The sequence below is a fragment of the Orycteropus afer genome, unplaced genomic scaffold (assembly GCF_000298275.1).
Source record: "Orycteropus afer afer isolate SDZICR_OR568_19922 unplaced genomic scaffold, OryAfe1.0 scaffold00223, whole genome shotgun sequence".
NCBI classification, from domain to species: Eukaryota; Metazoa; Chordata; class Mammalia; order Tubulidentata; family Orycteropodidae; genus Orycteropus; species Orycteropus afer.
This window is the reverse complement of record NW_006921810.1, coordinates 1,838,487-1,851,764: the sequence shown is the minus strand read 5'-3', so window position 1 is coordinate 1,851,764 and position 13,278 is coordinate 1,838,487. Positions and strand designations below refer to the sequence as shown.

Sequence of the window (13,278 nt, the reverse complement as noted above, 5' to 3'; positions counted from 1 at the left end):
TGGGACACAGCAAAAGCAGTACTAAGACAACAGTTTATAGCAATAAATGCATACATCAAAAAAGAGGAAAGAAACAAAATCAACACTCTAACTCATCAACTCCAACAACTAGAAATAGAACAACAAAAGAATCCTACAACATCTAGAAGCAAGGAAATAATAAAGATCAGAGCAGAAATAAACAGAAAACAAAAAAAACATGGAGAAAATCAACAAAACAAAGAGCTGGTTCTTTGAACAGATTAATAAAATTGATAAACCATTGGCAGATCTAACAAAAGAAAAGAAGACTCAAATCACAAGAATTGTTAACGAAAACGGTGTCATCACAACAGAACCAACTGAAATAACAAAGATACTGACAGAATATTTTGTATCCAATTTTAGATCTAAAACTATTAAAGCTGCATTTTGATCTTTGAGTTTTAATTCCATTGACATCCTAGAATTTATTAGAACACATGGATACAAAAAGAACATTTTCTCTCCAAATACTGTTTGCAAAGAAAAGTGTATTCATGTGTTGGAATGTAATTGTTTAGCATGACTTTGTACTAGAAATTACAGTGACATTCTAGATAGAGAAATTAAATTTTACAGTACTATGGGACAGTGGTTCTTCTCTGAACATTTGGTAAAATTCTCCAGTGAAACCATCTGGGCTGAGACTTTTATTTGTTGATAATTTTTTTTATGACTTGTTCAATTTCTTCTTTTGTTATGGGTCTGTTCAGATTTTCCACCTCAGTCTGTTAGTTTGCGTAACTAGTATGTTTCTAGAAATCTGTCCATTTCATCTAGATTTTCAAATTTGTTGGAATTCAGTTAGTTTTTCATGTTGTTGGTGTTAAGGTGCCATGGTGTAAGACCTGACTCATAGCAACCCCTCCTTGGGTTTCTGAGGCGATAACACTACAGAAGTAGATTGCCCAACCTTCCTTCTGAGGAGTGGCTGGTAGGTTTGAACCACCAGCCTTCTAGTTACCAGTCAAGTGCCTTAGGCACTATGCTGCCAGAGCTCATAGGTTCCTGTTATTATCCTTTTTATTTCAGTTGGTCCTACTGTGACATTGCCCATTTCATTTCTTATTCCTGTTATTTATATTCTCTCTCTCTTTTCCTTTATTAAGTTTGCCAGTGATTTGTCGATTTTATTTATCTTTTCAAAGAACCAATTTCTGGTCTTGTTGATTTTTTTCCTATTGTTTCTTAGTGCCTAAGGCACTTTACTACTAACCAGAAGGCTGGCAGTTCAAACCCACCAGCCACTCCTCAAAAGGAAGGTTAGGCAATCTACTTCCATAGTGATACCGTTTTGGAAACCCAAGGAGGTGTCGCTATGAGTCAGGTCTGACTCAGTGGCACATAACAACAATACAACATTTTCTGTTTCATTTATTTCTGCTTGAATTTTTATTATTTCTTTTCTTGTGATTGTAGACTTTTTTTGCTGCTGTTTTTCTGCTTGTTGGAGGTGTTGGGTTAAGGTGTCGATTTTGGTGGTTCTTTTTTGATGTGTGCATTTATTGCTGTATTGCTCTCTGATCACTGCTTTTGCTATGTCTCAAAGATTTTGGTATGTTTTCATTCTCATTTGATTTGAGGACTTTTTTAATTTCATTTTTTATTCTGTTACCCACAGTTTTTAAGGAGGGTGTTCTTCATTTTCCATGTATCTGCTCTTTTTCTCTTGGTCTTTCTGTGATTTGTTTCTAATTTTATGACATTGTGATCTGAGAACATGCTTTGCAGTATTTCAGTGTTTTTAAATGTATTGAGGCTTGCTTTGTGGTCTAATACATAGTTTATCCTGGAGAATGTTCCCTATGTGCTGAAAAGAGTGTATATTAAATTGCTGTTGTTGGGTGAGATGCTCTGTAGATGTCTAAAAGGTCAGGGTGGTAGATGTATTGTTTAGTCCCTCTGTGTCTTTGTTGAGTTTCTTTCCAGTTCTGTCTTTCAGTGAAAGTTGTGTATTAAACTCTCCTGCTGTGACTGTGGAATCATTTATCTTTTCAATGCTGTTAAAGTCTGATATATGTATTTTGGGGGCTCTTTCATTGGGTGTGTAGGTTATCATGGTTATGTTCTCTTGTTCAGTTGATCCTTTAATCAGTATCTAATGTCCTTCCTTGTGTTTGCCTTTCTCTCTAAGGTATGTCTCTTGTAGACAGCATAATAATGGGTTATGTTTTCTTACCCAGTCTGCAGCTCTCCATCTCTTGAATGGTGCATTTAATCCATTGACATTCAATGTAATTATCGACAAGTATGCATTTATGCTGTCTTTTTATTATGCATTTTTGTTAGTATTGCTGATTTCTTTGTTCCATATAATTTTCTGTCCTGAGCTCATTTTGATTATGAATCATATTGTCATCTCCTTTTTTGCTATTGCTTTAGTATTTGCTTAATATATGTTCTCGTCCTCTCTTTTATTTTGATATGAAGGTTAGGTTACCCTGTGATTTATAATTTTCTTCCCAAGTTTAGAACAGTCTGTTCTACTTTGCAATTGTCTTGACTTCCTCACCATTTAGAAGTTCTGTAACTCCTGTTTTTCCCTCCTTTTGGATTGTAGTTGTCCTCATTTACCAGTTGGTATCTCTGGTTCTCTGTTCACAGTCTAATCAGCTTATTTTACTTTGATACTTCTATAACTGGGTTAGTTTCTGGATTGTGTCATCATATGTATTAATCGTCAGTTGTTGTTTCCTGTTGTTGGTTTTCTGTCTGAAGGACTCCCTTTAGCATCTTTTGTAAGATTGGTCTTGTTTTAACAAATTCCTTTTATTTCTGCTTATCTGGAAATGTCCTAATTTCACCATCATAATTGAGGGACACAGTTTTGATGGGTATGTAATTCTTGATTGGAAATTTTTTTCTTTGAGAGTTTTATGTATATCATCTTGTTGCCTTCTCACCTGCATGGTTTCTGCTGAGAAATCTGAGCTTAGTCTTATAGTTGCCTTTTTTTTTTTTTTTAATATAGTTGCCTTTTATAGGTAACTTTTCATTTTTCCCTTGCTGCTTTCAGGATTCTCCCATTGTCTTTGGTTTTGGTGAGTTTGATTATGATACGTCTTGGTGATTTTCTGTTGGGGTCTATCCTGTTTATGGTTCGTTGAACTTCTTGAATGGATATATTCTCGTCTTTCATCATGTTAGGGAAACACTCTTCCAAAAAAATTGTCAACAACTTTTTCTGTGTTTTTGTCTCTTCCTGTTCTAGAATCTCAATTACACTTAAGTTATTCTTCTTGATGGTATCCCACATTAATCTTGGGCTTTCTTCATTTTGTTTTGATCTTTTTTCTGATTGATCCCTTAAAATAGTATTGAGTTATTTGTCTTCAGTTTCACTAACTGTCTTCCATTGATTCAATTCTACTCCTTTGCCCATTCAATGTGTTATGTATTTCTGAAATATTAGTATTCATTTTCTGGATTTCTGTTTGTAGATTTTGTATAATTTCTGATTTTTTTCTTTTATTTTGTCATTTTATTCTTGTATTGTTTTCCTAAATTGTTCTAGAGTTTTGTCTGTGTTTTCCTTAATTTTGTCAGTGTTTTCCTTGGTCCGTCTCTCAATCCATTGAAGGTACCTAAATATAATTCTTTTTAATTGCTTATCAGGGAGTTCCAATAATGTTTATTCCTCAGGGATATTATCTGGGTCTGTATCTTGGTCCCTTGTTTCTATTTTACCTTGCTTCTTTGTGTGGATGGTGATGGTCTGTTGTTACCGAGACATTGTACATTGTTATATTTATATTTAATTGGTGATTGTATGATGATGTGATTTGCCCAAGATTTTTCTTTTTTCCTTTGTTTTGTTTTGATATATTTGAGTAGGCAGGGCATTGTGCTCCTTATTCCCTAGTTGGCAGCACTTAGGCACTCACCACCTGTCTCTTGGTGGATGTGATAGAGAATGAGAGTATGTGTACAGAATTCTTGTTAGCTGTTCATGAAGAACAGATAAGGGTGAGTCAGGCTGGTATTGGCTTTTGTCTATCATTGGTAACTTGGTATATACAAGGAAGTAGTGGCCCTCACTCAGTAGGTGGGGTGCGGAAGGTGTAGGTATAATTGGGTCATATGGACATGGTTGCTATCTTCCACTCAGACCAAAAAAAAAAGAAAAAACACACAAAAAAATTAAAATGACAAAAAACACAAACTGCATAAACAAAACTGGAACAATCAGCAAAAGAAAAAGAGAAAGGCAATAAATGAGAAGAAATATTTAAAGAAATAGTTTAAAATGACAAAAGAAATACAAGTAGAAAAAGAGGAAAAAACAGTGTCTGGGGAGCAGGGAATAAGAGAAAAGAACAGGAGTGAAAGGAAACTGGAAAAAGTAAAACAAAGGATGGAAAGAACCAAATTAAGAAAAAAGATGGAAAGTAGGAAAAGGGAAGAAAAAGAAAACTAGAACCTGGGAAGGGAAAAGTGAAGGAAAAAAAGAGTAATTTAAAAACAAAACTGAGGCAAGGTGTGGTGGGGTAGGGCACCCAGACACCTTCAGGGCAGAGACTGGGATGGAATTCCTGCTGGTCCAGAAGGTAGATGGAAGTAGGAGATGGCCACACACCAAGAAGGGTGTGAGGTATAAGAATAACAAGGGGAATATCACACAATTCAGTTGTCAGCCTCCGACTAAATTGTCTTACCTGGTTGAAATATAGAAAACAAACAGCATATTGTACCCAGTTCTTTATGTTTTCTAAATTGATTATTGTCAATATATTAATAATTCCTCCTTCCTACAGGTGATGGACCCCAGTGTAGAGATTATGTCATAAGTCTAGGAGTTGTGAAACCTTTACTTTCCTTCATAAGTCCATCTATTCCTATAACTTTCTTAAGAAATGTTACTTGGGTTATGGTCAACTTATGTCGCCACAAAGACCCACCTCCACCAATGGAAACCATTCAGGAGGTAAATAAGTTTTGTTTTTGTTTTTAAATGAGTGTAGATCCAATTATGTGTATTTTTAATCTATAAATTTTTAAATATGTGTATATATATTTCTCCTCAGATTCTTCCAGCCCTTTGTGTTTTAATTCATCACACAGATGTAAATGTGAGTAAATACTTCCCATCATATATTGACACGTATGTATGTGTATGTATATATTTCTACAGCTACTTCTGTAACATAGGGGGGAAAATGTTATACTGGACATCATGTCCATGTACTCGTAACAGATTTTTCCATTTCCAGAGCTGTAATATATTGTTGGTATTTTGGTATTTACCAAAAAGTTAAAGAAACCAAACCCATTGTTACCAAGTCAGTTCCAACTCAGCAGGGACCCTAAGAGACAGAGGAGAACTGCCACATATGGTTTACAAGGCTGTTACCTTTATGGAAGCAGACTGCCTCATCTTTCTCCCTATGGAGTAGCTAGTGAGTTTGATCTACCCACCTTTCAGTTGCAGCCAAGTGCCTTAACCACTGTACCACCAGGAGTCCTTTTTTTACCTGTATCACAAAATTTTAGTGAAGAACTCAGGATTTGCTGTTATTTTGATCAGTGTGATAATGTATATGTGTATGTATGATAGTGTTATAAAAACTCACAATAAAAGTTTTTGGCATTGCCAGTATTTGATCTCTCTCCTAATTGTTCATGAGCTTTTTTTAAGCTCATATGGACAGCCTGGCCAGCAAAAATACATACATAAAGTGGGGTTATTTTGGGTTTTTTTGGAAAGATATAAAGAAATATTTATGCTTATGTTCATGTTTGTGGACTTATATTCATGGTATGTGGTTTTGGTAGTGACTTCATTAAGTGTAGAAATAATTCTTAATTATCCAAACAACAGGAGGGAGAAATAAATGTATATTAAAAAAATTTTAATATAACAAATGCCTTACTCTGTTTCTGACACAAATAGCTTTAAAAAAAAAAAAAAGAAAGAAAAAGGCAACTCAAGGACTATGAATGAGATGGAAAAATGCCAGACTACTCTGGTATGTTAGAGAAGCTAGGGATATAATAGGTAAAGGGAGTTACCCAGATAAAATGTATAGCAACACTCAGGAACTTGTGTGGCTTTTTAAAAACAGTTTGCTGTTGTGATCAGTGTTTGATGAGCTGCCTTATTTCTTGAAAGTTTGTAGGGTAATGCGTTTTTGCCAGAACCTCTCTAAAACATAACGGAACAAATTAAAGGTGGAATTAGATTACATCAGGCAGCGACAAAAAGATCTTTGCTCTAAAGATACTTTTTAGTTTCAGATATTCTGTTGTTGTTGTTGTTGTTGTTGTTATGTGCCGTCGAGTCGGCCCCGACTCATAGCGACCCCTCCTTGGGTTTCCGAGGCAGTATCACTACGGAAGTAGGATTGCCCGACCTTCCTTCCGAGGAGTGGCTGGTGGGTTTTTCTAGGATACAAAAATCAAAAAAGCAGCTTTGGGGGGGGCACTTCATGGAAGAAACTCACTGCTGTCGAGTTGGTTCCAACTCACCTCCTTAGGTTTCAAAGGCAGTATCTTTATGGAAGTAGATTGCCCACTCTTCCTTCTGAGGAGTGGCTGGTGAGTTTGAACTGCCAGCCTTCTGTTTAGCAGTCAGGTGTCTTAGGCACTATGCCACCAGAGCTTCTCAGAAAGAAGACTGGGCAGTCTACTTCCATAGAGATACCACCTTAGAAACCCAAGGAAGGGTCTCTATGAGTGAGAATCAACTCGACAGCAGTGAGTTAGGTTTGGTTTTTGGTTTATCGTAGAAGAAAGATGTGGTGACATGCTCCCATAAAGATTACTGCTTTGGAAACCCTACAGGGCCTTTCTGCTCTGACCTATAAGTAGCAGGCTACTCGATGACAGTGGGTGTGGCTTGGGCATAACCATGTTCTTTGTTTAGATTATAAATTTCAATTATTTGTGTAAGAAAATGTCCAAGAAAGATTAATCTCAAAGTTTATAGCTAGCTAAAAAATCACAGATCTCAGTTGACTTTATTCACAGATACATTGCTTTGTCTCTATCTGGTTACCCTAATCTAGTTGAACTCTATGACACCATGTTTCTTGTTTTGATACATCTTGAAGACTTTCTCAAGCCACTTAAGTTTTTTTTAATAACCTGTTTAGTAAATATTTGCTAAAATATAAAATCTTAGGTAAATACTTAGCAGCAAGTTCTTAAATCTAACCATCAAAGAAGTTTTGAAAAAGACTGCTTCCATAAATCATAAGTGTGTGAAGCACTTGTAGTCATAATAAATTACCATGCAATATAAACTTCTTCTGATCCAAAAAGTATATATTAGTAATCTGATTTGAATTATGAACTTTCATCTGAGCATATTAATGACATTTAGCATAGAGCCTTTAAGAAAATGTACTTACCTACTTCTTATATATAGTCACGCACAAGTAATTTCTTGACGTTTTTTGCTAATGTTAACAAATTTTAGCTTGTGTTGATACACCAGCGGAAATTATCCTAATTATATTTGCAAATTAAACTTTGTTGTTTTACATATGACTGATAACACTCTGTATGTGTGAATTCTTTCTTCTTTTTTAATACCTTCTTTTTCAATAAAAATATTTTTAGACCTTTCATGAATTTCTGAAGAAAAATGGCAAAATGCTGTTTTCTCCTTGCAGGAGCTTCTTGGATATCTTAAGTAGAGCACTGGTTTTGAATATAAAAGGTTTTAAAGTTTTCTGGCTTGTCTTTTGAGGCTTAATCCATGTGCTAGAAAGGCTTTGGAATTGGCATTCCAGGCACAATTATTATTCTACTGTCTTTGACAATAATTTTCATATTTATGCAGCAGTCTAACAATTTATTCTACTTCTATTTGATAATAATTTGTATTTAGGACCTAAACATAGAAAGAAAGATCACAACACAGTGGTCTTGTGTACTTCAAAATGTAAACAAAATATAATACAATTTAAAATTGAAGGCTGTTTAGTACAAATTAATTATAGATATTTTCATTTCTTGTAAGTTCTGGCAGCCTGGTATAAAGTGTGGATTTTGAACAAGAACATCTTTTTTTATTTCATTATCCATTTCACAAGTTGACCCACAGTTGCTTTTAATGCCTTGATTGGCAGATAATAGGAGACTTCCCACTACTTAAGAAAGTAACCTCCAATTGAATAAGGCAAAGCAAACTAATTGGAAATTAAACTACTATAATTTTATACTGGAATATTGGCTTTAGACTTATCTGTATGATACCGACATTACTAGAGAACACCTTGAAAATATCCATTTATATAGCTCAGGTGTTAGCCACCACTGTGCATACTGGATCTATATAGGCTTTCCAAGTATATACATTTTCTACCATATCTTTGGACCTATTAGTTCTCAGTACGCATTTGGGAAAGAGAAAAACGTTTTACCCTTCTCTCACATACTGTGTAATGTGTACGTCTCAGTGGATTAAGATTGGGTACTACTCTGGGATCAAGATAGTAATTAACACAAATGTATTCTGAATGTGCCTAAAAAGATGCATATACTTGGTAGAGACATACATAGATAGTAACATTTAATACAGTAGAAAAGATCAAGATTTCATTGAATTAAGAAATGGTAGCAGAACAATATTAAATTAGTGTATATGGTTAGGAGTTATTGAAATGAAAAATTAATCAAAAGCTATTTGGATTTTCATTTTATTCATTAGATATTGGTAGATACTGTCTGGGCCCTCTCTTACCTTACTGATGCTGGCAATGAACAGATACAGATGGTAATAGACTCTGGAATAGTTCCTCATTTGGTTCCTCTGCTCAGCCACCAGGAAGTTAAAGTTCAGGTAAGTTTGTTCTTGATAAAAACGTAACTTTTCTTACTACTAATTACATTAAGCATGACATTCAAAGATGGACAGTTTTAATAGTTTAAAGTATATTCTTAGCCCAATAATGTATCTGTGGTGAAAAGAGTGAATTATTATAATATCTCCATTGTAAATATAGAGAAAATTAGGTAACATTACTACAAATACTGTCCCCCTCCCCTCATCTCCCCCACAGAAAAGGCAGACTCCATTGTAGATTACTGATCTCTGATATAGACTAGGCCAGTTCAATATAGCAACTTGGGTGGCATCTGAAATAAGTATTAATGCTTTTATTTTTCCTACTCTTCTTATTTTCTGTTCCCCTATTGTCCTTCCCTGCATGCAAATGTCCTAGTTTACTTTCCTTCTTACTGCACCTGGCAGTTTATTTAGTTAAACTCTGAGCCTCACTGGCACTGAGATAAAAGTTACTCACCTTGTACTGAACTGGGCTGCTAAAGAGCTTCCTAAATTGTTTCCTTTCAAGTATTTAAATTACTTTTATTACTTTTTAATCCTTTCAAGTTTCATTTATCTGAAAGAACCAGCATCTAGAAAGAGCCAAAAATACAGGATGAGAAGTTCATGTAAATATTATAAGCAGTAACTACAGTGGTAAAGGGGGCTACAGCACGATCTCCCTGTCTTTCTGAGGTAGTATTATATTTAATCTGATAATGGCTTAGAATCTTTATTAGTTGTGTAAGGAGTACTGTTAACCTAAGTCACTGGTTCTCAACCCTGGCTGGGCATCACAATCAACTGTGGAGCTTTAAAAAAAGAAAAACTGCTTTTACAAATTCCTTTGTTCAGACCCCACATACTCTTTTTAGTAAACCCTAGGATGTTTCCTACATTCCTTAGCTTTTGAAATATCTTCAGGGAATGGTGATGTATAATCAAAATTGAGACTCACTGTTTTAAAATTTAAAACACTGTAAATTCGAAATAATTGATTACTAGAACATACTGTGTATGCTATTTGGGGATATTTTGTAATTAATTGAAATAATCTTACTACATTATAATAGTAATTCTAATTATAAAAAGTAATGATCATCTTATTTATCATTAAGTTTGCATTTCTTCAGTTTGATGCTCATGTTGGTATAGATTTTTGGTTTGCATTTTGTTTTTGTTTTTTCAGAATGCGTCTTCAGTTTTAATACTGGACTTCATTGGGAAAACAGGGCTTAGAATTTTTCTTTAGCCAGCTCTCAACAAAAATTAATGTTCTGTGTTTATTTCACCTGATAACTAACAGGAGTTTTTTAGAACTTTTCACTTCTACACTGGAATTTAGAAAAGTAAAAAGAATAGTATAATGACTGCGTGTATGTTTTCTTGTGTACCCTCACTCACTCCCCCTGCCCAAATATTTTGACACAAATACTAGATACTATATTATTTTATCAACTTGCATCTCTAAAAATTAAGACTATTTGTTTAACATAACCACAATACTGTTGTTTCACAGTTAGTTTGATCAAATCAAAATCCAAACAAGGTCCATGCATTGCATTTGGTTGATAGGTCTCTTAAGTTTCCGTTTGTACAAGTTTCCTTCCTTCTTTCTTTTCCCCACCTTAAATTTATTTGTTAAAGAAGCTGATCACAACAAAAAAAATGCTGAAAGAAATTAAAGAAGACATGCAAATAAATGGAAAGATATACCATGTTTATAGATTGAAAGACATGCTATTGTTAAGATAGCAGTACTCATGTCTTTGTTATCTAATGCAGCTAAAACAGAAATAACCACAAGTGAATGAATGACTTCAACGAATAAATTTCTTTTCTCACAGTTAAGAAGGCTAGAAGTCTGAATTCAGGATGCCAGTTCTAGAAGAAGGCTTTCTTTGTTGACTCTGGAGGATGGTCCTTGGCAGTTTTCATGTGGTCTGGCATGTCTCCCTGCTGACCATTAGCCCTCTGCGTGCTAGCTTACATTTAATCTCTTTGAGATCTCTGAAAGAGATTGACTCTAGATATACTCTACACTAATTCTGACTCATTAACATAAAAAAGACAACCCATTTCCAAATGGGATTAGGATTTACAGCACATTTTTTTAAGGGGTACAATTCAGTCCATAACACTCCTCAAACTGATCTACAGATTCGGTGCAATTCCTGTCAAAATCCCGGGTGCCTTTTTTTGCAGAAATGTTCAAGCTGATTCTAAAGTTCATATGAAAATGCAAGAGTAACAGAATAGCCAAAACAATTTTGAAGAAGAACAAAGGGGACTATCACTACCAAATTTCAAATAGTACTGGAATAACTGAAAACCACATGCAAAAAAATGAAGGCAACCCTCTGCCTTACACCACATACAAAGTTAACCCAAAAGTGAATCAAACACTTAGTATAAGAGCTAAAACTATATAAAACTCCTACAAGAAAACAGGAACAAATCTTCAAGAACTTCAGCTAGACAATGGTTTCCTAGATAGGACACCATGAGCACAAAAAATAAAAGAGGAAGTAGATAAATTCGACTTCATCAAAATAACAAATATTTGTGCTTGTAAGGGCACCATCAAGAAAATGAAAACCACCACAAAGTGCAAAATATTTCCAAAATGTGTCTGGAAAGGAGCTTATATCTAGAAGACTATATAAAGAGCTTATCCAACTGAACAATAAAAAAAAAAAAAAACAGTTTAAAATGGGCAAAGATTTTGAATAGATAGTTCTCCAAAGAAGACATACAAGTAGCCAATAAGTACATGAATAGGTACTTAATATCATTAGTGATTAACCCGTTGCTGTTGAGTTGATTCTGATTCAGTCACCTTAAAGAACAGAGTTGAGTTGCCACATCTTTCTATCATGAAGCAGGTGGTGGGTTCTAACTGCTGACCTTTCGGTTAGCAGCCAAGCACTTAACAACTGTGCCACCAGTGCTTCTCATTACTTCTTGTTAGGTTCCTTTGAGTGGTTCTGTCATGTACAGCAGAAGGAAATACCACCCAGTCCTGTACCATCCTCATAATCATTGCTATGCTTGAGCCCATTGTTGCAGCCAGTGTGTCAGTCCATCTCATTGAGGATCTTCTTCCTTTTCACTGACCCTCTACTTTACCAAGCATGATATCCTTCTCCAGGAACTGGTCCCTCCTGACAACATCACTGAAGTACGAGAGGCAAAGTCTCACCGTTCTTGCTTCTAAAGAGCATTCTGGCTATAATCCAAGATAGATTTGTTGGTCCCTCTGGCAGTTCATGGTATAGTATAGTCAATATTCTTCACCAACACCATAATTCAAATACATCACTTTCTCTTGGGTCTTCCTAATTCATTGTCCAGCTTTCACATTGCATAGGAGGCAATTGAAAATACCCTGGCTTGGGTCAGGCACACTTTAGTCTTCAGAGTGACATCTTTGCTCTTTTAACACTTTAAGCAGATTCATTTACTGCAGATTTGCTCAGTGCAGTACAACGACTCATTTTTTGACTGCTGTTACTAGGGAGAAACAAATCAAAATCACAATGAGAAAAAAAAACACTTTACATCTACTAGGACCCACCAGCCACTCCTCGGAAGGAAGGTTGGGCAATCCTACTTCCGTAGTGATACTGCCTTGGAATCCCAAGGAGGGGTCGCTATGAGTCGGGGCGACTCGACGGCAAATTACAACAACAACAGGATAATAATAATAATAAAAGACAAGTGTTGACAAGGTTGCCAAGAAATTGAAAACCTCTTAGATTACTGATGGGAATGAAAATGGTGCTTCTGCTTTGGAATGTTGCAGTTCCTCAAACAAAAGAATTGTCACACAACCCAGCAATTTTACAGGAGTATATATAAGAGAGTTGAAAACACACATTCACACAAAAATTTGCACATGAATATTCATAGCAACATTATTCATAATAGCCAGAGTGGAAACACCCAGATGTCCATTAGTTAAAGAATGGAAAAACCATATGTGGTGTACCCATACAATGGAATATTATTCAGCCATAAAAAGAATGAAGGACATGCTTCAGCATAGATGAATCTTAACCACTAAGTGAAAAAAATAGTCATGCCAGGCAAACATTGTACAATTCCATTCATATGAAATGCTTGGGCAAATCTACAGAGACAGGAAGACTAGTGGTTGCCAGGAGCCTGGCGTAACAGGAATGGGGAGTGACTACTAATTGGTTCAGAATTTTCTATTTGCAGTGATGAAAATGTTATGGATTTAAGTACTTAAAATGGTTTCACAATTTTGAATAAACTAAAAACCACTTTTGAAAAAAAAGAAAAACTTTGTCATTGTTTTGTGGAAAATTAAGTAAAAGAGTTCTACCTTGACAGAAAATGATACAATACAGCTTTAGAAAAATAATAAATCAAATTCAATTACTGGTGAAATCTCACGTTAAATATTTTCCTACTTCAGAGAGGCACTGTGTGTGTGTGTTTTTTTTTTGTTTTTTTTTTTT

At 35.1% G+C, this 13,278-nt stretch overlaps 1 protein-coding gene across 1 annotated transcript in view; it reads left to right on the top strand.

Moving 5' to 3' along the window:
- KPNA4 (karyopherin subunit alpha 4) overlaps positions 1-13,278 on the top strand; it is a 106,513-nt gene that overhangs the window by 75,381 nt on the left and 17,854 nt on the right. The window contains exons 9-11 of the mRNA XM_007948765.2: positions 4,776-4,945; positions 5,046-5,090; positions 8,675-8,806. Coding sequence (XP_007946956.1) covers positions 4,776-4,945; positions 5,046-5,090; positions 8,675-8,806 — 347 coding nt within the window. The remainder of the gene's footprint in view (positions 1-4,775; positions 4,946-5,045; positions 5,091-8,674; positions 8,807-13,278) is intronic.